At 44.2% G+C, this 27,293-nt stretch overlaps 2 protein-coding genes and 2 long non-coding RNA genes across 4 annotated transcripts; 1 reads left to right on the forward strand and 3 right to left on the reverse strand.

Annotated features, from left to right (window-relative positions):
* The first annotated feature begins 3,134 nt into the window (after nt 1-3,134).
* On the forward strand, nt 3,135-5,265 carry LOC146494868 (uncharacterized). Its single transcript, XM_085145571.1, has 3 exons — nt 3,135-3,578; nt 3,720-3,971; nt 4,548-5,265. The coding sequence occupies exons 1-3, from the start codon at nt 3,449-3,451 to the stop codon at nt 4,655-4,657; spliced, it is 492 nt and encodes a 163-aa protein (XP_085001697.1). The 5' UTR covers nt 3,135-3,448; the 3' UTR covers nt 4,658-5,265.
* Nucleotides 5,266-5,724: 459 nt separating this feature from the next.
* LOC146494869 (uncharacterized) lies at nt 5,725-7,179 on the reverse strand. The gene is made up of 2 exons (XR_014871479.1): nt 6,541-7,179; nt 5,725-5,980 (listed from the first exon to the last, which is right to left on the reverse strand). It is a non-coding gene; the product is annotated as an uncharacterized LOC146494869 (long non-coding RNA).
* Nucleotides 7,180-11,434: 4,255 nt separating this feature from the next.
* Nucleotides 11,435-13,366, reverse strand: LOC146494870 (uncharacterized). Its single transcript, XM_085145573.1, has 3 exons — nt 12,338-13,366; nt 12,176-12,261; nt 11,435-12,104 (listed from the first exon to the last, which is right to left on the reverse strand). The coding sequence occupies exon 1, from the start codon at nt 13,045-13,047 to the stop codon at nt 12,637-12,639; it is 411 nt and encodes a 136-aa protein (XP_085001699.1). The 5' UTR covers nt 13,048-13,366; the 3' UTR covers nt 11,435-12,104; nt 12,176-12,261; nt 12,338-12,636.
* A 7,887-nt stretch (nt 13,367-21,253) lies between these two features.
* On the reverse strand, nt 21,254-22,020 carry LOC146494871 (uncharacterized). The gene is made up of 3 exons (XR_014871485.1): nt 21,660-22,020; nt 21,498-21,583; nt 21,254-21,426 (listed from the first exon to the last, which is right to left on the reverse strand). It is a non-coding gene; the product is annotated as an uncharacterized LOC146494871 (long non-coding RNA).
* Nucleotides 22,021-27,293: the final 5,273 nt, after the last annotated feature.

Raw genomic sequence — 27,293 nt, forward strand, 5'->3', positions numbered from 1 at the left:
GAAGGCCATTATTTGGCTGTAAACTACCTTTTCCAGAATTTTGGAAAGAAAAGGTAGTTTGGAGATAGGCCTGTAGTTTGCAAGAACCGTAGGATCAAGAGCAGGTTTTTTAATCAGGGGTTTGACTACTGCTTGTTTAAAATCTTTAGGGACAACACCTGACATCAGACTATGGTTTACCAGCTCAAGAACCAAAGGACCAACTGTAGGTAACACCTGTTTTAAAAGTTGAGGAGGGACAGCATCATTTGGAGACCCTGCAGGCTTAAGATGACCAACAGTCTCCTTTAAAAAGGACAGAGTCACAGGCTCAAACCTGTCAAAGACAGCAGAGCAGGAAACAGAGACTGAGAGGTCATAAGCACAAGGAGAGATTTGAGCCCTTGTGGAGGAGACCTTCTCAATAAAAAAGTGTAAAAAAATTTCACAGGCATCTGATGAGGGCTCGATACAGTCAGTATAAGGTGCATTAAGAACAGAGTCAATAGTTTTAAATAAAACACGCGGGTTGTGACAGTTTGACAAAACAATGTCAGATAAGTGTTTTCTTTTGGCATCTTTTACAGTTCTTTGATATTGGCGCCAACAGTCCTTCAGCATCTGGAATGACACTTGTAGTTTGTCCTTTTTCCACTTGCGCTCAGCTCGACGGCAGTCGCGCCTGACAGCTCGGGTCATGTCGTTCAGCCAGGGCTCAGATTTAGTTTTAGGCCGTCTAGTTTTTAATGGAGCCACAGTGTCCAAAGCAGTCCGACAGGTAGAATAAAACCATGAGCTCAGTTCCTCAGTCTGGCTGCATAAAAAATCCGGGATCTTACAGATCTGGTCAAAGACTGTTGAAAAGTGTTCAGCAGTGGAGGAGTTAAAAACACGACGGCGTTGAGCAGCAGCGCGAGGTTTAACTGAGGCACAGGCAAGAGGAACTTCAAACATCACAGGACTGTGGTCAGAAAACACAGCATCACAAATATCTATGTTAAAAACAGAAAAACCATGAGATAAAACAAGATCAAGTGTGTGTCCACATTCATGTGTGGGACCTGTCACACATTGCACCAGATTAAACGAATCAATAAGGTTTAAAAAGCCCTTCGCCATGGGCATATCAGGACAACACACGTGAATATTAAAATCCCCAACAATAAGAACACGATCATATTTTGGCATGAATTCAGCCAAGAAGTCAGCAAAGTCACTCACAAAGTCCTTATTGTACTTTGGAGGCCGATAAACCACCACACACAACACTGTGTGAGAGCAGCCCAGCTCAAACACAGACAGTTCAAAGCTGGTGAACGACTGGGTTGATAGCTGCTTACATTTAAAATGACTTTTAAAGATCGTAGCTATTCCTCCTCCTCGGCCCAACATACGTGGGGAATTAAAATAGCAGCAATCGCCAGGTAGAAGATCTGAGAAGATGCTGCACTCACCGGCGCTCAGCCACGTCTCGCACAAACAGAGAAAATCCAGTCCTTGGGATGTGAAAAAATCCTTCAGGATAAAAGTTTTGTTCGCTAGGGACCTAGCATTTACCAGGCCAATCCTGGCGGTAAGCGGCGGATCCCCGTCGCTAGCCGTCCTAGAAGCCCGACACAGAGGCCGCAGGTTCCGCAGATTCACACCACGCCAATGGGGGCGAGGAGAGCAGGGTTTTCGGGACTGGAACATCCCATCCAGGCCGATGACAGGTACCAGCCAGGCACAGACAGGTTCCAACGATCGCCGAGAGAAACAGAAGTTTGGCACTGCTCCTTGTTTTCTGGATAAGGGCTTAAGAGAATACCTTAACGAAGTTTTCAGCTTCACCAGGAAGCCATGACTAGGGGATAGGAAAGGGAGAAAGAAAGATGAAGGAAAAGAAAAACAGGGGAAGAGGGACCGTGAGAAAGGGCACTTAAAATGAGAAAGAGAGAGAAAAAAGAAAAAAACCTCCAGGATCACCTGTTGAGAGAAAAAGAAGAGAAAACAAGCAAAAAAAGAGAGCAACATAATAAACACAACACCATCGCGTTAATCTAGCTAAGTGTAAACAGCAGTAAATGCACGCAGGACCGACAGCGCACAATGTGCTTTGAGGTAGCAGCCAAGAAAGGTGTAGTTTATGTCTATGGACAGTGAAACCCTGGCTGATTGGGACCCACACCCAGTTTCACACCTTGGCTCAGGCGATTAGAGGATCATCAGGGGGTCCTTTTGTCCCTCTGTGGGGGGATACTCCCACTAGGTTTAAATCTGGGACTCCCCACCATTTGACCTTAGAACTGAAGAAGCTTCTCGGATGAGAGGTGAAACGTCTTCAAGCAACTTAATAATAATAATAATGGATTGGATTTATATAGCGCTTTTCAAGGCACCCAAAGCGCTTTACAATGCCACTATTCATTCACTCTCACATTCACACACTGGTGGAGGCAAGCTACGATTGTAGCTACAGCTGCCCTGGGGCAGACTGACAGAAGCGAGGCTGCCATATCGCGCCATCGGCCCCTCTGGCCCCCTCTGGCCAACACCAGTAGGTGGTAAGTGTCTTGCCCAGGGACACAACGACCAGGACAGAGAGCCTGGGGATCGAACCGGCGACCTTCCGGTTACAGATACGCTTCGCAACCCCCCTGAGCCATGAAGCAGGCATGGAGGAGATTCAGGCCCCAGACATCCAGAGGCCCCAGAGTGCGAAAGCCCAAGGAGGACCACGGGAGGGGCATCCGTGCCACCCTCCTGGGAAGAGCTGAGGAGAGCCCCAGACGAGGGGTCACCCAGCAACCACGGAGCAGAAGCCAGTGGGGGGCAGCCAGCTGTGCCAGAGTGAACCGAGCCGCAGGCCCAGAGGCCGAGAGGCCTGAGGCCCCCCTACGCCCCGGAAGTGGCCTGACCGAGTAACAGGCGCCAGGCCCTGCCAAGTAGCCACTGGGAGTGAGCTGGTACATACCTGAGCCCAGCCCCGGACACCAAGAACCACCAACGCACCGACCCCTGAGGGCATCAGCGACCGGCAGGGAGTGTGGTGAGGGGAGATAGGCCTCCATACTTTGGAGGGCCTGGGAGTTCCCAGAGAGGTGGAGTCTAACGGTGTGTTCACACCGAACGCGATGGACGCGAATAGAGCGTCAGGTTTACATGTAAAGTCAATGGAAAAGCGCGAAGACGCGCGATTGCGGGTCCCGCGAAAATTCGGAAGCAGATTTGCGTCGCGAAAACGCCAAAACGCGTGAAACGCGCGTCAGTGTAGCGCGTCTGGCGCGTTTGACTCGCGAATAAAACCACGCACGTGAGTTTTTGTGTTGCATTTTGTGCATACGCGCGTTTTGCGTCTACCGCTCGAGTTGGAAAAATCTGAACTCCAGCGTCAAATCGCGCGGCGACAACCAATCAGGAGCCTGGTGACGTGGCTCTGACCTAGGTCAAAGGGGCAGATCCAGCCAAAGCCCTTCATTCTTCATTCAGTATGGAGGAAAAGCTAATCAGTGCCGTGGCTAATCACCCGGAGCTATATGATGCTAGCTACTACTTCTACCGAGACAGGAATAAAAAGGACCTAGCTTGGAGACACATAAGTGAGGAGATCGGGCAACCTGGTAAGTTCATTCCTTCTTCTTTTTAATTTTCAGACTGACCCGATTAACCCGCGCAAAAGCTAGCAAGCCCGCCTACTGTCCCGCTATTTTCCCACTGATGTACAAATACCTTTCCGCTAACAAGATAATGCGTTTATTCAGAGGACATCTGCAGGAGAAAGTGGAAGAGCCTCAGGGACACTTATAATAAGGAGAAGAAGACAGAGAAGGAGAAGAGGAGTGGGTCTGCAGCAGGATCGGGGAGAAAATGGAAGTTCTTCGCGGTCATGGGGTTTCTGGACCCCTTCCTCACCCCGCGGGAGACTAGCGGTAATATGGTGCGGACCGTGGAGAACTTCTCCCCCGAGGACCAGGGACAGCCCGAAGAGGCAGCAGGGGAGTGTCAGTCAGAAGGTATGTTTACATAGAGTTAATGTAGGCAGTTAATTTATGCGTGTTGTCCTACAGGAACATATTTTGTTTATTAATAAACAGTATACAGTAGTCCCGCTGTTCATCCGTCACTGCCTCGCCTTTTCGCTGATTTTTTTTATTGCACCGTACAGCTTTCAACAATGCGCATTGCATTCTGCAGCCCAAATGACAAATCTCCTCCGTGTCGTGTCTCCTGCGCTTGCCAAACTTATCATGTTTGGTTTTGATAACCATCACGTCCAATAGAAAAAAACAGCACAAAAACACTCATAACTATGACCCTCATTCGGAAATACACACCTGCACCGGGAGCAAAAAAGGCGCACAAAAGTGGCGCCGCAGACGGAGAAAAAGCGCGGCATAATACTTTTACGTTTTAAAATCGACAAAGGTTTTCACTTTGAGAATCAACTTGTGAGAACTGTGACTACTGTTCATGTGCTGCAATAAATGAGAGACCACTGTATATAATAATAAGTATATAAGTATATAATAATATAATATTCTCTATGACTATTGTCTTCAACCTGTTAACATTTAATATTGTCTTCATAGAGTCAAGTAATCATGCAGCAGAGTCCTCAGCTGTCTCTTCTCCTGGCTCCCCAGTCCCTGGTCCCTCAGCTCCTGCTGCTGCACCCACAGGTATGAACATCAAGCACTGACAGCTTTTTACTCGCTTGGATTCCCTTGTGATCACCTTTACTAAATATCTACAACCAATCTGTTTATATCATGTTTTTTTCAATTTTGAAAATGAAAATCTAGTAGCAGCCTTCTCATTACTTTGTGTTGTTTTGTGCTGTGTTTTACAGGCCCACAGAGAAGGACAGCTCGAAGGCGGGCGAGGGACGGGTCCCAGGACGGTCCATCGGCGGTGGAGCTGGCCATCCTGGAGTCCCTAAAGAGGCCACGCCCGTCTCCAACTGAACATTTCCTCCTCGGCCTTGTTCCTGTTCTGGAGAGCATGCCGCCTCAGACACGAGAATTCGTGAAATTTCAAATTTATAAATTAGCTTTTGAAAACAGCACAGCTGTGTTAAATTTGGAAACATTGGACCCTAATGATCAGTAGTTTTCTGATGAGGCAGCAGCTCTCCAGGGCAGAAACAATGTTCTTATTTTTCTTCTCCTTCTCCCTGAGGCTCTTCCACTCCAAGCTGGGTCCTTTTTATTCCTGTCTCTCTGTAAATAGTTAAATTTCATATATTTATGATAAATGTTTTTGTTAATGAATTTATATTTTTTCAAATAAACATTTATAATGACAAAATGTCTCTGTTCTACTACACAGCAAATATTGGCACCCGACTTGACACAAGTAGAATTTATTTCATATTATACTAATGACAAAACATACTAATACAGTGGGATGCAAAAGTTTGGGCAACATTGTGAAAAGTAATTATTTTCTTGTACAAATCATTGGTTGTCACAATAAAAATAGTCAAATATATCATATAGGAGACACACACAGTGATATTTGAGAAGTGAAATCAGTTTACAGAAAGTGTGCAATAACTGTTTAAATCAAGCAGGTGCATAAATTCGCGACACAAAAAAAGAGAAATGAAATAAATATTTAGTGTATATCAATGTGTGTGTCTCCTATATGATATATGTAAGTGACATTTTTCATTGTAACAGTGATTCATACAGGAAAATAATGACTATTAATAAGGTTGCCCAAACTTTTGCACCACACTGTATATAGGAACATAGTGAAGACAAGTTATTTAAGAGAGTAAAAAGAGGTTAGTTTATTTTGGAGTAGAGCTCCATTTATTAAGAAAAATTTAAAAAGACAGGAACACTCTTTAGAGGTTTGTGGGTGGCTCTTAAAAGAGCCGTTGTGGGGAAGTCACTCGGACTTCAAACAGGCTACTCCTTTGGTTGCCAAGACACAGCTCCCTCCACCGAGAAGTGAGCCATGAATTTCTCCCTCACCAGGACAGCCTCTCTGGAGGAGTTGTTTGCTGGCAAGGAACCTGGACAAAATTGTTTAAAATGAGTATTATGTGTACTGCAGTTACAAAATACATTATTGAAATTCCAAAATTACAAATTGCAAAACATAAATCTTACATAAAACATTTTGTAATTATAAGGATAATTACATGATATATATTAGATATAATCTAAAACAGTCTGCGGTGATTATATACAAATATTCAACTATCCCAGAATTAAACCAGGTCTAAATAAAAAGGAGTGAGTATCACTACAAAGGTTAACTCAGTGGTCCTAATGCTACAGTTTGATATCAGCAAACACCGAGCGCATACATTGATATGACACCACAGCCATGCTATCATTCAAACACTGATAACAGCATAAATCGAATTAAATCGGGACTTGATGAGACCTTCTGAGTATCACTAGAAATATTATAAACAGTCGTCTCCGTACCACAGTTTGCTATCAGTAAACACCGAGAGCATTCACTGTTAGCATAGCACATCCATGTTAGCAGTGTATAAATGGATGGTTTAGCATGTATTAGCACAGGTATCAATAAAGGACTACCGTATTAAATACTTTTACTAACCTCAGGCAGATGGACAGGCGCTCTGCAGGTGGGATTGAGCGCCTGTAATTGGTGTCTAGGCGGGCGATTCTGGGACCGACCCGGGGAAGCAGGTCCTCAAACTGGCCGAGTGAAAGACGGTGATGTCGCTGGAATCGGCCGTCATCCAGGCGCAGCTCCTGGAGCAAATGGTGAAACTCACCAAACTGCTCATGCCTCTGGAGGACCTGATGGACCCAGGTAGGGCGAGGGCATCTTTTACGCCGCTGCTCTGCTCTCCACAGTACATAGAGAAGGGAGACTCTCTCTTCAAGCGCTAACTCGACAGCTGCCATCTTGCAAAGATACCGGTCTGGCACAACTTCCTCCCACATCCCTCCCACATTTCCGGTTCACGCGCGTCAAAATATCATATTTTGACGCGCGATGGATTTTTCTTGGACACGCGTTGAGGCGCGAATGTGCACGCGTCAAATTAGGGGCGTTTGGGGCGTTTTTGTTCGCGTCCATCGCGTTCGGTGTGAACACACCGTAAGACCCGACCTGACATATAGCCACAGAAAACAGGCACACACAGACACAAACATGCATTCCCACCCTCATGCACACATATATCACTTGGTGTTCACTCGCTCTGTGGTATAGTATCGCTTCCTGTTCCTGCTCTGTACTGTTTCGCTAGCTTAGCTTAGCTCGTAGCCGACTCGTTAGCACCATGGCTACTTCACCTGTCCCTCCTGCACTTTCCTGCTCATTGTGTCAGATGTTTAGCTACTCCTCGACCTCCTTTAGCAGTAATGATACCTGTAACAAATGTAGCATATTTGCAGCTCTGGAGGCCAGGATTACTGAATTGGAGACTTGGCTTCGCACCCTTCATTCACCCATAGCTAGCCAGGCCCCTGTAGCTGGTGCAGCCGAAGATAGCGTAGGCCCCGCTAGCTGTTCCCCGGCAGACCCCAAGCAGCTGGGGAAAGAGGGCAGTTGGGTGACGGTGAGGAGGAAGCATAGTTTTAGGTACACCACCAACCTGTTCATGTGTCTAACCGTTTTTCCCCACTCGGCGACACACCCGCCGGGGGTCAAACTCTGGTAATTGGTGATTCTGTTCTCAGACATGTGAAGCTAGAGACACCGGCAACCATAGTCAATTGTCTTCCAGGGGCCAGAGCAGGCGACATTGAAGGAAATTTAAAACTGCTGGCTAAGGGTAAACGTAAATTCAGTAAAATCATAATTCACATCGGCAGTAATGACACCCGGTTACGCCAATCGGAGGTCACTAAAATCAATATTAAATTGGTGTGCAACTTTGCCAAAACAATGTCGGACTCTGTAGTTTTCTCTGGTCCCCTCCCCAATCAGACCAGGAGTGACATGTTTAGCCGCATGGTCTTCTTAAATTGCTGGCTGTCTGAGTGGTGTCCCAGAAACGATGTGGACTTCATAGATAATTGGCAAACCTTCTGGAGGAAACCTGGTCTTGTTAGGAGAGACGGCATCCATCCCACTTTGGATGGAGCAGCTCTCATTTCTAGAAATATGGACAAATTTATTAAACCCCCCAAAATATGACTTTCCAGAGTTGGGACCAGGAAGCAGAGTTGCAGTCTTACACGCCTCTCTGCAGCTTCTCTCCTCCTGCTACCCCCCCAAAAACCCATCTCCATAGAGACTGTGTCAGCTCCCAAACAGACAAAAAACAAACTAAAAACCAGCAACAAACAACTTAAACATAAACAATTACAAAGAAAGAACAATACAGTATCCACATCTGAACCAAAGAGTAAAACAGTGAAATGTCGATTATTAAATATTAGGTCTCTCTCCTCCAAGTCTCTGTTAGTACATGACTTAATAATTGATCAACAAATTGATTTACTCTGCCTTACAGAAACCTGGTTGCAGCAGGATGATTATGTTAGTTTAAATGAATCAACACCCCCGAGTCATTCTAACTACCAGAAATCTCGAAGCACAGGCCGAGGGGGCGGTGTGGCAGCAATTTTTCACACCAGCCTATTAATTAACGGAAGACCAAGACAGACTTTTAATTCATTTGAAAGCCTGATGCTTAGCCTTGTCCACCCCAGCTGTAACACTCAGAAACCAGTCTTACTTATTATCATATATCGTCCACCTGGACCTTACACAGAGTTTCTCTCTGATTTCTCAGACTTTTTTTATCTGATTTAGTGCTCAGCTGAGACAGAAATAATTATTGTGGGTGATTTTAACATCCATGTAGATGCTAAAAATGACAGCCTCAACATGGCATTTAATCTGTTATTAGACTCAATAGGTTTCTCTCAAAATGTGAAAGAACCCACCCACCACTTTAATCACACTCTAGATCTTGTTTTAACATATGGCATAGAAACTGAACATTTAACAGTGTTTCCTGAAAGCCCTCTCCTGTCTGATCATTTCCTGATAACATTTACATTTACAATAATTGATTACGCAGCAGTGGAGAGTAGACTTTATCACAGTAGATGTCTTTCTGAAAGCGCTGTAACTAAGTTTAAGAATATAATCCACCCACTGTTATCATCTTCAACGACCTGTACCAACACAGAGTAGAGCAGCTATCTGAACGCTACCCCAACAGAGGTCGATTATCTTGTTAATAATTTCACCTCCTCACTACATATGACTCTGGATACTGTAGCTCCTGTGAAAACTAAGGTCTCAAATCAGAAGTACCTGACCCCGTGGTATAATTCTCAAACACGTAGCCTAAAGCAGATGACTTGTAAGCTGGAGAGGAAATGGCGTGTCACAAATTTAGAGGATCATCATTTAGCCTGGAGAAATAGTTTGTTGCTTTGTAAGAAAGCCCTCCGCAAAGCCAGAACATCTTACTATTCATCACTGATTGAAGAAAATAAGAACAACCCCAGGTTTCTCTTCAGCACTGTAGCCAGGCTGACAAAAAGTCAGAGCTCTTTTGAGCCAACCATCCCTTTAACGTTAACTAGTAATGACTTCATGAACTTCTTCACAAATAAAATTTTAATCATTAGAGAAAAAAATTACCAATAATCATCCCACAGATGTAATATTATCTACAGCTACTCTTAGTAGCATTGATGTTAAGTTAGACTCTTTTTCTCCAATTGATCTTTCTGAGTTAACTTCAATAATTACTTCCTCCAAACCATCAACGTGTCTTTTAGACCCAATTCCTACAAAACTGCTCAAAGAAGTCCTGCCATTAATTAATTCTTCGATCTTAAATATGATCAACCTATCTCTAATAATCGGCTATGTACCACGGGCCTTGAAGCTGGCTGTAGTTAAACCTTTACTCACAAAGCCATCTCTAGACCCAGCAGTCTTAGTTAATTATAGAGATTGAAAATGTGACGTCATTCGAGGGTAAAACCGCAAAGAATTCTGGGAACTCGTGGCAAGAGGTACTAGCGCACGCAGGCTTTCAATTGAAATCAGTTACACAGCGATAAAAAGAAACAAAAAACTGTCAAGAAGCTGTTGTATTATTAACTGCAATAGCCGGTCGCATGACAGCCACGGGAAGCCGACGGGTAAAGAGATCGTTTTTTTTTATCGGATTACGTCGTTGAAGAGAAATTGTTCGAGCCATGTTTCTGAAGTAAAAAGAGGCGACGGATGGCCTGGATTGCAGCCATTCAAAGACCAAATATAACGTCCCAGAACACTCCAGCTCACAGGTGAGTCTACTCCAAGCATTTCCACAAAGGTCAGTGTTTTGTATTAGTTAATACGTCATTTTTCATAACATAATTGGTGATATAGGTTACAAGCAAGTCTGGCGCTGAACAGAAATTGTGGCGCTATGCTATCACTAATTGCCCAGTACGATTACAGCATACAATATTATTGTCACTGCTACATTTCTGTAATGCGAACCAGAAATTAATTCCACTACTAATTAATTACCGTTGAGCTCAAAGGTCCTATTAGTAAACGGTTAACGAATGTGTATTTATGAAGACGATTTGTGAGACTGGTAAACTTATGATACATAAGATGGTCTTTCGTTCTACACGATGCATTTCATGGTCCTGTACCCATCCGTCGGTAAACTGTACCTGGGCTTGTTGCAGTGACCTGAAGTTACTAAACTTCATGAGTGTATGCACTCACTCCAAGAACCGTATAATTATAAATATGAGCGTGGTGAAAGTTGGGCAGCACGTCTTTTGTCCCTCTGTGTGCTCGTAAGGGTCTAACCCTTTCACTCCTTTGATTTTTTCCTCGTATCTTTTCTTTGCCTTTTCATCAAGTCTGTCTTTGTACGGTCCGGCATTGTTCTCCTTCGTTTTGTACATAACTTTTTTGGGGGGCAAAGAAAAAGCAAGAAGGTACTGGAACCAGAGAATGAACGTTTTGCGGTGCTGCAAATGCTTGCATTTGATGCGGTACTTTGATTGTTTTGCCACGAGTTACCGGCATGCAATGCGCGAAAGTCACGTGGTCTGTCAATCTCTATAGGCCAATCTCCAACCTTCCTTTCATATCAAAAATCCTTGAAAGAGTAGTTGTCAAACAGCTAACAGATCATCTGCAGAGGAATGGCTTATTTGAAGAGTTTCAGTCAGGTTTCAGAGCTCATCACAGCACAGAAACAGCTTTAGTGAAGGTTACAAATGATCTTCTTATGGCCTCTGACAGTGGACTCATCTCTGTGCTTGTCCTGCTAGACCTCAGTGCAGCGTTCGATACTGTTGACCATAATATCCTATTAGAGCGATTAGAACATGCTGTAGGTATTACAGGTACTGCACTGCAGTGGTTTGTATCATATCTATCTAATAGACTCCAATTTGTACATTTAAATGGAGAGTCCTCTTCACACACTGAGGTTAATTATGGAGTTCCAAAGGGTTCGGTGCTAGGACCAATTCTGTTTATGTGAGAAATTGGTCGGCGGGGTTAGATAAAAAGTAATAAAATGACAATGCCACCTAGGGGAATTTCACCCCCAGGAAATATATTTAAGAAAAATAGATAAAAAGAATAAAAGGAGGCCGCACAGATTCAAGGATGCACACTGAGGCAGGTTGGCTCCAATATTAAAACAGTTTTATTTATAGTAAAAATAAATAAAATATTAAAACCCAAGATGTAGCGCCATTGTTGACAGTGTCCTAAAGTGAAAATAAAACAATCAGGGAACTTGGACTTACCAGCAGCCGTGGACCCAAAAGAAAATCACACAAAAAAGAAAATCACTGCAACCCACCCGGTGCTGTACAAAAGAAAGTGTGAAAACGACCCACCACCTGAGGTCCCAGGGCCACTGGCACGTCCTCCGTTCACTGAAATAAAACACAGAAAAATATGTTAAAAGAATAAAAGGACACTGAGCGTCAGGCTCGCTACAGATCATAAAAAAACTAAAACACACTTTAATAACTTTAATAAAAGGAAACACACACACACACACACGCAGGAAGGCTTATACCCCACGGGTCAAACAGACAAGACAGCAGGCTCCACCGAGGAGGAGTCCTCACAACAGCGGCTGGGAAGGCGTTTCACTCTTCCGGTTTAGGTTGGGCGATTTGCCACGGAGAGGCGAATACAGCAGTCAAACCCTAAAACAGATAAATATAACCTTAGACTCTTATAGCTATGAATGCTAATAAAAGTCGTTTTAACAGCTTACCCCAGGAACGGAGGCGCTATACTCTCACTGGTGGGGATAACACGAGCACCTCTCTCCGCAACGCCGGAATAAAACAAACTGCCGCGCTACAACAGGCCGCAAAAACTATATTAACACAAATTCCAGTGCTCGGAGGGAATCTGAGGTTAAGCGAGAGCATACCTGTAGCTGTCATATGATCGACTCTTGCTGATCAGTCCGTCACAGTGGGCCAGCATTTACTGCTGCTTTGCACCGAATGCACGGGAGGAATGATCCTAACAAAAACACCGGCTTGCTTTATACGGGCTAATGCCACCCTGCAATCAATATGCAGGTGGGTTCCCAATTAACCTAGTTGCGCGGCGAAGAGAGCGAGCGCAGGAGAGAGCGAGCGAGGGGGGAAAAGAAAGGCGAGTAGCCCATCTGGCCACATCTACCCCCCCTTTTTGTATTGGCGCCCCGACAATAACTCAAGGAACCTAACACCATGGCCTGAATACGGCAAGCTGAGCATTAGCGACTGGTGCAGATTCAACAGGACGTGGCAAGTGATGAACATTTGAGTGCTGACCAGCTGTCGAACGTGCTGTTCTCCGCAAGTGTGGCCCACTCACCTCAGGCGGTTCAACAAAGCCTGAGGAAGAACCTAGGGGAGCAGAGGTCGGGGGTGCTACAATCACACTGGGAGTAGACCTGAGCTCCACCGATGGAACTCTAGAGGCATCGAAAAGTGACGCCACAGGTGCTACAGGGTGTGAGGGTACCTCAGGGACAAGGAGCCACAACTCATCGTCACTCAGAGAGGTCTGCTCTGAGTCAGCAGGCACAGGTGGGGGTGGGACCTGTGGACCAGGTGTAGGAGGCCCTAGGCTGACCTGTGCCTTCAACATGTAGCGATGGACATTCTCCAAGTCTCCCACGGGGGCAATGGTATAAACAGCCCCATTCTCTTGGGGTGCCCTCAACACCTGATAGACCACAGAGCTCCACAGGTCCTGGATCTTGTGCCGGCCCCGGGCGCTGTGATCTCGAAGATACACCTGCTGACCGACCTTTAAAGGAACAGGGTGGACTCTCTGGTCATGCCGCTCCTTGCGACGGTCAGCGACAACCGTGCCCGAGCTTCCTCGAACGCCACCATTAACCTGGCTTGGTGCTCGGCCACCCAGTCCTGTACCTCTCCAGGCACTGGGTCCTGAATGCGGCCTAGAAGGAAATCAATAGGCAGCCTAGGATCCCTGCCAAACATCAGGAAAAATGGCGACTCTCCAGTGCCCTGATGCGGCGTGCTATTATAGCAAAAGAGCACATGGGGTAAGCATGCAGCCCAGTCGCGTTTCCGAGATGATGGCAGGGTCCGGAGGAGGTTATGGAGGGTTCGGTTAAACTGTTCACACTGCCCATTACCCGCTGGGTGGTAAGGGGTTGTACAGGACTTAGCTACCCGATACAACTCGCATAGCTGTTGCATCACCAAACTCTCAAAGTTTCTACCCTGGTCAGAGTGGAGGCGGCTAGGAACACCAAACTTAAAAAACCACTCTGTTAACAGGGCCTGGGCCACAGTAGAGGCCCGCTGGTCCCGGGTAGAGACTGCAACAGTGTATTTGCTCAAAACGTCCGTCATAACCAAGACGTTTTCAACTCCACTACGGGAAGGCTCCAACACCGTGAAGTCTATGGCCAGGATTTCATTTGGCCTACACTGTAAAAAAGAAAAAGTTAAGAAAACTTAAAATTTCAAGGCAACATGATGCAAGAGATTTTTGAGTTTTCTCAACTTTTGCAACTGTTGTTGACTTAACTAAGATTTACAAGTTCTGCCAACTTGGTTCTTCTTGTTCACCTAATTAGGATAATCCTGGAAGTCTAACGAAGAAATTCTGGTTTCAATGCCATGTTTTTCTGCCTTCACCAAACAAGGATATTCTTGTTGAGTAATCATACAATTCTTACTCCAGTGAGTTGAAAATGTACCTATATAAACAAAGGAAAATGTATGCTGTGATTATACTTGAAAGAACACTCAATAAATAGATATAGAATAAAACAAAGCACAATTCAATTTTATCTAAAAGCTTATTTATTTTGTTCAACAGTGCTTTCAGTACATTTCAGAATGTCATGGGCAGTAGGGTCAATTTCTGTTAAAAAAAAAAAAAAGAAAGAAAGAAAAAGAAATAACAAACAAACAAAAACGTGTTGCCAGTTTCTTTTGGGTGCTTTGAGCACCCCAGCAGAGACGTTAAAATTCCAGTCCAGAACCAAAAAAGAAAAGTGTCCAGCAACTTAATAATTCACGCACACACACCCTGACCGTCTTGTAAAAGCTGAACATAACGATTGCACCTTAAATAGGGTAATTCCACAAACGATTGCCTATGTACCCAGATATTGACATTTTACATGGGCTTACTATGATGAACTATGGAAGTTAAAAGTTATTAGAAACGTTACCATCAATGAAGAGGAAACTAACAGGTAAAACACCAGTTCTATGCTTCATATGGAAAACACTATAACAAGTCTTTTAAAATACTACAAGACAAATTTTCACCATATATTCTCAACAATACAGATTCATCTGACTAAAATTTACATTTCGAATAATGATTTATCCACTTCACCTTCATATTGTCCGACCAGGTCAAAATAAGATGGCCTCAATTGCTTTAAAGGTGTAACTCATCTGCTTTGGATAATCAATGTTGAGGGCATACAGAAGGCCAAAGAGGTATGCCAAGGCAGTAGAGAGATCTGGAATGTTATGTAGCACGATGTCCCCTTCCAACACAACTCCATGTTCTCGCACAGACGTATCGGCATTGTCATCTTGTAGGATGGTGAGGATGGCAACTGATGCACCGTTCAACACTGGTTACAAAATGTCAGTGTCCTGAAGAAAAGTAAAATATGAATTATTGAAAGCTAAGAAAAACTAAAGACAAAACAAATTTGTAAAGATTTTAACTTTAACCTCTATACCATGCTGGTCATTTGACTTATAGAGGTTTTAAGAACAAAAAGCTTATTTTCCTTTAATTAATGCCACCTTGTGAGTTTTGTACAAAAATATTTTCTGCTATGGAACACCCACTAACAATGCCCAGCTGCTGCTCAGCAGAAAAAAAAGGAGTGAGAGTTATGACAACTGCAATCCCCACTATAAAATTATCTGGACTGCACTGAGGAAGTGTACATTTCCATTTTGGATTAACTCATCTTTAAAAACATCTCATAGCAATTATTTTTACTTGCATTACTTTTTTGTACTTACTAAGCACTTCAGGAAAACCTCTGTTGCATCCTCTCTGAGGAAAATGGGCTAGCCTCTCGGTGCCCTTTGGACACAATGTCGGATGTCTAAAGAGTATTCAGTGGAAAACAAGAATTTCAATTAGTGTAGTAACATGGTGTACTATACACAATGCAAAATCAGAACTCTCATAGTAATGAAAATAAAGCACAGGTCAGACCCAGCAACACGCAAAACTTACAAAAAAACCCCAACAACAACATCATGTTAACATTTTTACTTTCTATTTACAAATTAAATAGAAATACTGCCAAATAAGAACAAAGCAATGACGGATGACATTAATTTTTACTGACATGTCCACTGATGTGTTTTGTTTGAAGCCAACATCTTTTTCAGTTTCTGTTAAGAGAAAAGTATTCTCTCTTCTAAAAATGTCAAGATAAAGAAGCACTTCACTCACCTGTTCATCAAGTTTATCCAGGAGGTCTTCCATCTCCTCACAAAGAGCTCCTTTCTTAGGCCGGTACAGTTTCAGCAAGCCAGGCACAAATTTGTCAAGGGATGCATTGAAGGTCCCCAGGAGGTCTTTGCTTGTGATCCGATGAAATTTTTTAGATATCTAAACAAGACATTCACCAAAATATTGTCATTTATTCAGCACAGAAAATTCCTGGGTAGCTGTCTTGGACAGCCTGCACCATGTTATATGCCTGACTGTGTTATCAACAGCAAAACCTACTTCAAAAATCTCTCATGAATACGTATTTTGCACAGGAATAGAAATACCCTCCACAAAACCCAGTATCAATATGCAAATACATATTATGTTCTAAGTTGCACCAAAATCTGTGACCAATCAGATTCTGTGACCTGCCTTAGTATTCTTTCCCTAACCATCTCAGTCTATAGAAGTCCTATTTCTAGCACTAAAAGAAAAACAAAAAAAAACATGCTAAGTCAAAATTATGAGATTGCCTTTCTGTTTCACAATTTCGATTTAGCATGGGGACTCTTTTCTTGAAAGAAATTTCTTTACACATTTTCTGTGTAAAGAAAAGTTCAGGGTAAGGATTTCAATGTAACACTGGCAAGGGTCTTGACTGGAATAGTAGCACAATATAATAAAGTTGGCCAATGCATTGCCCTAGCAAATACTGTACTACTTCAATATAGTCAATCTAGTATAAATCATGCCCAATTTGAATAATAATTAAATTATAAATAAATTAGGACTTAGGAGGTCTTACCTCCACAGAGTAAAACAGCGCAGGTCATCTCTCCTGGACACACACACTGGACACCATAGGCTGACACTCCACGACCTCTCTCCGCCTGAGAGAAAATGCTTGCAATAATGAAACATTTCAATATAATGTAGAAAAAAAAGAGTTACGGATCGGACTCCCTGATCCTTACTGCGCATGTGCAAAGTCGGACCATACAGATCGCGTCTACCCGTGGAATTGTACATAAAATCAATACTCCACCAACAAAAAGGCTCTCAAAACAATACAATACTTTCCACAGCTTTGAAGGATGGGTCAGGTGTATCCTTTGTGGCCCACCCTATGCCAGAATTCATAGCGCGGCCCAGCCGATTCTAGTTTCCAACAATGGCGGCAGCCACGTAGTTTTAATATTACTCTTATTACCCTTTTCGGCTCACAAAGTAAACTTTTAAGATCTTTTCAGGCGAGAATGTAGCTGTGTAAATTTCAAATATCTGCTCAGTTTAATAAGACAACACATATTTGCAAAAATGCTTCTATGTTTTCGGACACGTCTGTTACCACCGGCTTTGATAGCTAGCTGGCTGGCATATCATTTTCACCCCCAACCCCCACCCCCCCCCCCCCCCCCCCCCCCCCCCGGTCCTTCGCTAGCTTAAACATGATATATAAGTCACTTAGATAACTGAAATATGTTATTGTTTGCCTTTTTTTTCAGTGTTTTACTCATTCCACCCTCCTGGGTCCTGAGGAGGATGCAGCCTAGGCACTTTTAGAAAATCCTAATAATAGATCTGGTTAGCTTACCTGCTAGGGCAAATAGTCGGCAGCTTGTCCTGTCCGAAAAATGGTCAAAAAATACAGTCCAACTTCAGACCAGGTAAAATCCGTAATGGTCGAAAAATGGTAATTTCCATCCAACTTTGGCCACGTTTCTTCAAATTTTCTTAGCAGGTTTTCAGTCCAGAACACATTGACAAACCACTATCACACAGCTCAGTCTGCTCAGGCTCGTTTGGTCCAGTTCAAACTTGGCACAGACCACGTGTGCCAGTCATCTACGGGGTTTCCCACAGGTTCCCAACTTGACTCAAAAAATCTACTCAAAAGTTGATAATCTTTGTTATGCTCTCTAGAAAATCTTAGTTAGGACAACAATGGAAGAAATTTGTTGGGCAGACAAGCTTTTGTAGGTTGTAAATGGAAAGTTTTATTTCTAAGTCAGTTTAATTTGAAAACTTTAATCAAATCAACAATTACTAGTTATCGTTTTTACAGTGTAGACGCCAACAGGTGACCCATATAACTATGAGACCCCAACTCTGAGTCCTTTGCGACCTGACAGCGTTCACAACGCTGAACCCATTGCTTGATGTCAGAGGACATCCCGGGCCAATAGCAACGCTGCCTGACCAGTTCAGTGGTACGCTCAATACCTTGGTGCCCATGGTCCTGGTGCAGCTGCCTCAAGGTCTCAGGCTTCAGAGCCTCTGGAAGAACAAGTTGGAGGGCTTCCTCACCTCCACCCGGACGCAAAATACGCCGATAAAGGATGCCATCCTTCTCCACCAGACGATCCCACTGACGCATCAGAACCATGACTGGTTTGGGGACCTGACTCCTTTCCTCCGAAGAGGGCAGGGTGTGCCTCCTCCAGTATACCAAGAAATCCTTGAGGAGGGGGTCAGCCTCCTGCAAAGCACGAATATCCCCCAGAGAGTGAGATGGAAAGGCCCCAATCTCCAACTGAGTAACGGAGGGCAAAACTGCTGGACACTGAGCCTGCTGAAGTGAAGTTGGGACAGAAGTCCCAGGCAACACACCCTCGGCCAAGCTGGAGCTCGTCTCATACTGTCGAGAGAGAGCATCAGCGTTCCTATTACTGCGGCCTGAGCGATACTTAATCTCAAAATCGAACGCCGCCAGCTGGGAGGCCCACCGCTGCTCGGTGGCACCCAGCTTAGCTGAAGAGAGGTAACTGAGTGGATTGTTATCAGTGTAAACCACACACTTCTGCCCCAGCAGGTACTCACGGAACTTCTCTGCCATGGCCCATTTGAGCGCAAGAAACTCCAACTTCATGGAGCTGTAATTGTCCATATTGCGCTCATGGGGCCGAAGACCTCGACTGGCATAACCCACTGGCCTAACAACACCTTCTACGTCTTGGGAGAGAACTGCACCCAAACCACTATGGCTGGCGTCAATCTCCAAGATAAATGGGCATGCAAAGTCAGCATACGCCAGCACAGGGGCAGACACAAGCTTTGCTTTCAGGGCCTCAAAACTCTCCTCACACTGAGGTGTCCAAATAGTACTCAAACTCTGTCCCGAGCCCTTCTTTGTCTTGTGCCAGCCAATTTAGCCACCACTTGATGCAGGGGAGCCGCCAATGTGGCAAACCCCTCCACAAAGCACCGGTAATAGCTGGCGAAACCCAAAAAGGATCTCAACTCTGACACGGAACGAGGACACTGCCACTTGGCTGCTGCGTCAACCTTGGCTGGATCGGTGGAGACACCCTCGCAAGAGATTACATGGCCCAAGTAGTTAACCTTCTGCTGGAAAAAGGCACACTTTTCTAGCTTAGCCTTGAGCCCCTCTTGCTGCAGCCTTGCCATCACCATCTCCAGCCGTTGCAGGTGCTGAGAAACAGACGAGGAGAACACAATGATGTCATCTAGGTACAGCAGTAATGATTGGCACTGCTGATCCCCAAACATCCTCTGCATTAGGCGCTGGAAGGTACCAGGAGCATTGCACAGCCCGAACGGCATACGATTCCACTCGAACAGGCCAAACAGCGTGCAAAAAGCGGTCTTGGGCTTATCCTGCTCAGAAACTGGCACCTGGTTGTACCCGCTGGCCAGGTCGATGGTAGAAAACCAGCGTGCGCCAGCAAGGGCATCCAGACTTTCCTAGATGCGAGGTAAGGGGAAGGCGTCCTTCCTTGTTTTGCTATTCAGCAAATGGTAGTCAACGCACAGACGGAGACTTCCATCCTTCTTGCGGACCAACACAATGGGAGAGGCATAAGGACTGCTACTCTCCCGAATTACCTGGGCCTCCAGTAGCTGGTTGATATGGGCCCTGACAGCCTCATAATCAGAAGGAGGAATTCGCCTGTACCTCTGCCGGACGGGTGCGTCATCAATCAGAGGTATGTTGTGTGAAATGAGGTTTGTGCAGCCCAAGTCTCCCTCATAAGTGGAGAAAACAGAGCGGTACTTCTGCAAAAGTAACCGTACCTCATGTTGCTCTGACTCAGCGAGAGCAGACAGGTCAATTGCATCTACCATCTCTTGAGCAGGGCTGCTGGTGGTATGGGAGGAAACGGTAACGGGAAAAGAGTGTTCCTCGCTAACACCAGCAGGGAGGCTAACAACAGTAGCTTTGCTTATCACTCCTAAACGGGTCCGTGGGTGGAGAACAGCTTCAGCTGTCCCCACATTGGTGACTGGGATGTAGGCAACGCCCTTATCCACCTGGACCAAACATGAAGAGGCCAGCAACCCAACTGGCAACCCGGACTCAGAAGGCTCAAAAAGCACAGCCTGACCTAACAACTGCTGAAAACAGGTGGTAGCCACCAGCTGCATGACGCCACCAGGTATCCGCACAGCCCGCGGGCCCTGTACCTTAACGGTACCGACAGGGTCCTCTGGGGCTTGGGCTGCAGACCGGTGACACTGATGTAAGGCCTCCAAAACTGGTCTCGGTGCCTGTGACACAGAAGGAGAATTAAACAAGGAGCCACCGAAAGCCCCAAACAGCTCTTGATAACAGCGGTGGATTACATTCATTCCTAAAATACCAGGAACAGAGGGCGTGGCACCAGGAGGGTCCTTCACTATAAGGATCCCACAAGAGGGCATTTCCTTGCCACACAGGAGTACACTGAGCTCCAAATAGCCAATGTAAGGGATGGCAAGCCCATTGGCAGCCCGAAGCTGTAACCAATGGCATGACTGAAGGCGTTCTTGTCCCCAAGGGGCAAAATGTGCCAAAAAGAAACTTTCTGTGATGGTGGAAACCATGGACCCAGTATCCACCAAACAAGGGACAGTCACCCCACTAATCAGCACATCTATCTTTGGACACGATGAAATTAGCCTGCCAATCCTATCTTTCTGTGAGCCAGTGAACTCCCCACCTGAACTGTGACTCTGCAGCTCAGAGGGCTTTAGTTTTCCGACTGGGTAGCGGGAAGACGATTGCCAACTGCGGTATAAGGAGGGCCTGAATCAGGACCTGCTCTGGGGCGGCGTGAAGCCCGCTCCCCAGTGCACTCCCTAGCAAAGTGTCCTGGCTGCTGACACCGGCGACAAATCACCGAGCCAGCCCGTGAAGGCCGAACACCTCTTCGGGGGTTCTGTAAAGAAACCACTGTCTCAGTGAGCTGATTTAACTGCTCTTGTTGGTGCTTTAGGAGTTCCTTTAGCTCACGCCACTCGGACTCGGGTGTACCAACAGGAGCGAACCTAGGGCTAGTGTGCACCCCACACTGGAAACCATACGCTGATGGGTGGGAATAGCCACGGTCGCAAACACCGCCTGAAAACCCTTCTCTTTCCCATCTAATTGCTTCCCCGCGCACCTCTATCCGGTGCCGTCTCTGGAAGTTTCGACGAATAAAAGAACAGGGGTAAAACTGATTTCGTAACACAAGACAGCAGGCTCCACCGAGGAGGAGTCCTCACAACAGCGGCTGGGAAGGCGTTTCACTCTTCCGGTTTAGGTTGGGCGATTTGCCACGGAGAGGCGAATACAGCAGTCAAACCCTAAAACAGATAAATATAACCTTAGACTCTTATAGCTATGAATGCTAATAAAAGTCGTTTTAACAGCTTACCCCAGGAACGGAGGCGCTATACTCTCACTGGTGGGGATAACACGAGCACCTCTCTCCGCAACGCCGGAATAAAACAAACTGCCGCGCTACAACAGGCCGCAAAAACTATATTAACACAAATTCCAGTGCTCGGAGGGAATCTGAGGTTAAGCGAGAGCATACCTGTAGCTGTCATATGATCGACTCTTGCTGATCAGTCCGTCACAGTGGGCCAGCATTTACTGCTGCTTTGCACCGAATGCACGGGAGGAATGATCCTAACAAAAACACCGGCTTGCTTTATACGGGCTAACGCCACCCTGCAATCAATATGCAGGTGGGTTCCCAATTAACCTAGTTGCGCGGCGAAGAGAGCGAGCGCAGGAGAGAGCGTGCGAGGGGGAAAAAGAAAGGCGAGTAGCCCATCTGGCCACATTTACATTATACATGCTTCCCCTAGGCAGCATCATTAGAAGACATAGCATACATTTTCACTGCTATGCAGATGACACCCAGCTCTATCTATTTATGAAGCCAGATAACACCCACCCAGTTAAAGTGCAGGAATGTCTTAAAGACATAAAGACCTGGATGGCCGCTAACTTTGTGCTTCATAATTCAGATAAAACTGAGGTTACTGTACTCGGCCCTGAAAATCTTAGAAATATGGTATCTAACCAGATTCTTACTCTGGATGGCATTACCTTGGCCTCCAGTAATGCTGTGAGGAACCTTGGAGTCATTTTTGACCAGGATATGTCCTTCAACGCACATATTAAACAAATATGTAAGACTGCTTTCTTCCATTTGCGCAACATCTCTAAAATTAGAAATATCCTGTCTCAGAGTGACGCTAATCCAAAATGCTGCAGCAAGAGTACTGACAGGGACTAGAAAGAGAGAGTTTGGGCTTCCCTTCATTGGCTTCCTGTTAAATCCAGAATTGAATTCAAACTCCTGCTCCTCACATACATGGTCTTAAATAATCAGGCCCCATCTTATCTTAATGACCTTGTAGTACCATATCACCCTATTAGAGCACTTTGCTCTCACACTGCAGGCCTACTTGTTGTTCCTAGAGTATTTAAAAGTAGAATGGGCCGGAGAGCCTTCAGTTTTCAGGCCGCTCTTCTGTGGAACCAGCTTCCAGTTTGGCTTCGGGAGACAAATACTATCTCTACTTTCAAGATTAGGCTTAAAACTTTCCTTTTTGCTAAAGCATATAGTTAGGACTGGACCAGGTGACCCTGAATCCTCCCTTAGTTATGCTACAATTAGGGTTGGAAAGGGGCGGAAAATTTCCAGTAAATTTCCGAAAAGTTTCCAGTAAATTTCCAAGGTAAGTTAAGCTTGGGAATTTTGGAAATATTCCATATTGGAAACTTTCCATGGAAATAATGGGAATTATGGAAATTAATGGGAACTAACTGGAAATATATTATTTCCAAGCATAAATATAAACAGAAATCATAAGAAAATCTCCATGCAAAATGTTTTCAACAGATATTTCAACAGATTTATTTGTAAGTACAGCAGAATAGAACACATTTCAATAACTTGTTTCATGGATGAATAAAAACAGAAATGTTGAGTTCAATATTACCATCCCTTAACCCCGCTCATTCAAAAATGCCCCCTGTCCAAAAATCTCCACAAAGTCCCATTCAAAAGGTTAAATGAAAAATGCCACGTATCCTCCAAAACATCCCATTAAACATGCAAATCTTCCTTCAAGCAATCCTCTTTTCTCATTTTTGCTCAGTCAATAGACTCTTCCTGGACCTCATCATCATCCAACAACATGTCCACTTCCTCAGCATCCAACTCTGAGTCTTCCTCTTCAGTGTCACTTTCCAGCCTTGTTGAGGATGGCTCTGTGTCAGGCTCAAAGAGCCGTAGGCTTGCCCGAATGCCGACCAGCTTTTCCACTCTCACATTTGTGAGCCTGTTGCGAACCTTTGTGTGGGTGTTCCCAAACAGTGACCAGTTGCGCTTGGAGGCGGCTGATGATAGTGGGATTTGGAGGAGGATGGAGGCTACAGGTGCAAGGGCCTCAGATTCACATAGTCCCTTCCACCAGGTGGCTGCATATATGTGCTGGCATGACTGCCATATTCCATCCCCTTTCCAAAGGCCTTGCTTTGTTCGATACTTTGCCAAACTGCCTAGAACTTTGCCTTTATCGAGACCCAGGTGGTCAGACATGGCTGTAATGACCGCATAGGCACCGTTGATCTCTTCCCCAGAAAGTATGCCCTTATATTTGGGGTCCAGCATGTATGCTGCTGCATGCACTGGCTTCATGCAGAACTCCATCCGGTGTTCCAATGACTTGACCACAGCCGTTTCCTCTGCTCTGCTAATCCATCAGAGATGACTGAAATACAGTCAGCTTGGTCAATGGTCTGTTTCACCTTTGCTTGAACTCGACTGAACTCTTCATCCAGTAGATGAGTAGACAATGCATGTCTGTTTGGGGGAATGTATGCTGGTCGGAGAACATTCAAAAATCTCTTCCAGTACACATTGGATGTCAGCATCAGGGGTGAGCCAGTTGCATAGATTGCACGAGCGAAACACTCATCTGCGTTTTTCTGGCTAGTGTCATCCATAAAATCAAAGAATCCTCTGATGCCAGAGGGACCAGGAGCTGATGAGTGGGTATCTGACTCTGATACAGCTGAAACAGATTCATTTTCCCCTTGAGTGGAACTTCTGGCTGCTGCATGTGTTGGGCCTTGAGGAATTTTTTTGCACTTTGCAATGTGCTGCTGGATTTTTGTGGCATTCTTCACGTACGTCTTATCACAATACTTACACATATATACAGATTTCCCTTGTACATTAGCTAGTGTAAAATGTCTCCACACATCAGATAGCGCACGTGGCATTTTTCTGTAAAATAAAACAAGAGCTTGTAAAAATGCTAATGCAATGCAAGAGATCGTAATAATACAATTGCAATATGATAATAAACAGATATAAATAGTAAGGCTAGCTAAACAACTGGAATGATCTTCAAAACAAAACAGCCAAATGAGGAAGCTAGCATCTTCTTTATGTTATACTAGCTATGGCTTATTTAGCATCTAACAGATGCTAGCATTTTATTTAGCATCTTATCAGATTGCTATCTACCAGATTAATACATTTTATGTGATATTCACAATTTAAACATTTAATGAATATATTTTCCCATAATATTATCAAAACGTACCTCACTTGTTAAGTAGACAGGCTCAAATGTGTGCCTTCAATACTCTTTGTCTTTCAGGCTCAAAAGTGTGGTCCATGAGTACATGTGATGGAGGCATGCACAGTGCCAGTAGGTGGTCTCAATAGCCATGCAGCAAGAATGTGCTCTGTACATGTGATTAAGGAATGGCATGGATATTCAAGTGTATTTGAATTGCATTTGTTTGTTTTTGTTAATATTATGCTAAAATATACTTTGCTCAACTATATTTAAGTTCCCTAACAAGAGCCAACCTTCAATTTTGAAAATTCCCAGTTTATTCCCATAAATTCCCGTTAATTCCCGTTTATTCCCATGGAAAGCTTCCATCTTTGAAAATTCCGGGAATTTTGCAACCCTAGCTACAATAGACGTAGGCTGCCGAGGATTCCCATGATGCATTGAGTTTTTCCTTTCCAGTTACCTTTCTCACTCAGTATGTATTAATAGATCTCTCTGCATTGAATCATATCTGTTATTCATTTTCCTTAGTTTTCCTTCTCTCACCCCAACCGCATCCCAGATCCCAATTGGACGGCCAACACCTCCTCCCAGCCCCCCCGCCCTGATGGCCAGCAGAGAATGGGGGTGATTAAGCCTCATTCTGTCTCTGGGAATTCAATATTGATTTGACCTCTGCACCTCACCTAATTTGGAGTTGTTCGGGGAAATGTCCTTTTCCTCCTGAGATGACCTGCCATTCACGGGCATTTAAAAAGATATATAAATTCAAACTGTTTACTTGCAGTACATTATTCGTACTGACATTATCACCAAATTGTATATACTTTATGAGTGTGCTTCAGATTACCTTTATTTAACCCCTACATTCAAAGCTTGGGCACGCTCAGTAACCTTAATCCAAAGTTATGATGAAAGATAGTTTTGGGCCACTGAATAGTGAGGGTTTCTAGATTTGGCTTAATTCGTGGGATTTACTGGAAACTGTTCAACCCTAACCAGATTATCAGGCAAGCGTGACCCTGACAAGGAGCACAGGCAAGGAAACGTGTTTTTCCTTTCAACTTGTAGATGTTATTACAGTATCACTCTTAATTATGTTCAGGTGGCTGGCATGCAGGCATTTCTGTTCATGTTAATGGCCTTTTTTTTCATAAAATTAAGCCATCAGAAAAAAAACATATAAAGTTACTGCTCTTTGAATCTTGCATTGTTTATACCCTTGCTGTTGTCTTGCTAGTTTGTTGTCTAACTCTATTTTCCTCTCTGACACCAACATCATAATCAGGGGGTCTGACCATAAGCTCTTAACAAGGAGAAACCTCTGGGACTGAGGAATGAAGCCAGTGTAGCTGCAACTGCATCCCCTCTAATAGCCATGAGTTTGGCTCTGAAATGTATTCATTTTCAGCAGCCTGTCATGTTAAAATAATCAACTTTAAAATCAATTCTGAGTCCAACATTTCATAATAAAATCATTAGCAACAAGATCATTTTATTAATTTAAAAATTAAGCTTGGCATCATAGTCATCATGGTTTTGACAGTTTGACAACTTTTTTATTAAAAACAAAATTTTATTGTTTTGGGTCCTTTGCTTTGTTAAAACCAAAGAACAAACCTGTCTCAGTATTAAAGTAATTTATTACAGGCCCCACACGGGACTTAAAAAGAAGAGCAAGCTATAGACCTCGGGTTCTCCAAGGTCAAAACAACAAACAAAAAAGTGTCTCTGACTGAAAAAAAAAAAAAACAATTCCCAACTAACAAAACAAGAGTGCAATGCCTGGACTCCCTGGCTGGCCAGAAAACAGAAAAAAACTAGTTTGAAAAACAAAATATCTTAACCCAGTTCATCAAAACAAAGAGATCTAACCACAGAAGTGCTGGCTACACAGGATGACAGTTCACAGCAGCAGAATCACCACCTCCCAGATGCCCCACCCACGGCAGTGAATTAGTATGGCTTTTTTTATTCAGGCTTTTAGTCCACTAATGAGGAAGAAGTGACTTAAGCTGTGCATTAAGGTGTGACAGCAGGCCTGCAAACAAACAAGAGAAGAAAATAAAAAACTCCCTCCTAGTAAATAGAGCCCTGGATGTAACAAAAATCAACATTACAAAAATCATTTGATAGCTTAATGTGCATATAATGTGCATTATACAAAAGCTGGCCCATGACTGGCATCATGGCCTGGGATCTACGAAGCAATTTGCATGATTTTTTTTCCTTATCCTTTTATTCATAACAGTAAAATAAAATTTCAAAGTCAAATGGGTTTTATTAGCCATGCTGTATTGTGATGATGCTGCACTGAATGTGAGGAGACATGGTGACAAAAATAATGAAGTAACAAACAACAATTAAAGTGGATAATCAATTCAATTCAATTTTCTTTATATAGTGCCAAATCACAACAACAATCACCTCAAGGTGCTTTATATTATAAGGTAGATCCTACAATAATACATAGAGAGAAAAGCCCAACAATCATGTGACCCCCTATGAGCAAGCACTTTGCCGACAGTGGGAAGGAAAAACTCCCTTCAAGTGGAAGAAACCTCTGGCACAACCAGGCTCAGGGAGGGGCAGCCTGGATTTGAGAAATAGGTGTTTAAATT

Source organism: Neolamprologus multifasciatus, chromosome 20 (genome assembly GCF_963576455.1).
Source record: "Neolamprologus multifasciatus chromosome 20, fNeoMul1.2, whole genome shotgun sequence".
NCBI classification, from domain to species: Eukaryota; Metazoa; Chordata; class Actinopteri; order Cichliformes; family Cichlidae; genus Neolamprologus; species Neolamprologus multifasciatus.

Excerpts from the sequence above, each read along its gene's own strand:
- LOC146494870 (XM_085145573.1), bottom strand. The coding sequence starts at position 13,047 with ATGTTGAAGGCACAGGTCAGCCTAGGGCCTCCTACACCTGGTCCACAG.
- LOC146494868 (XM_085145571.1), top strand. The coding sequence starts at position 3,449 with ATGGAGGAAAAGCTAATCAGTGCCGTGGCTAATCACCCGGAGCTATAT. Across the intron at positions 3,579-3,719 it reads TGAGGAGATCGGGCAACCTG|AGGACATCTGCAGGAGAAAG; the intron begins GTAAGTTCATTC and ends GCGTTTATTCAG. Across the intron at positions 3,972-4,547 it reads AGGGGAGTGTCAGTCAGAAG|AGTCAAGTAATCATGCAGCA; the intron begins GTATGTTTACAT and ends TTGTCTTCATAG.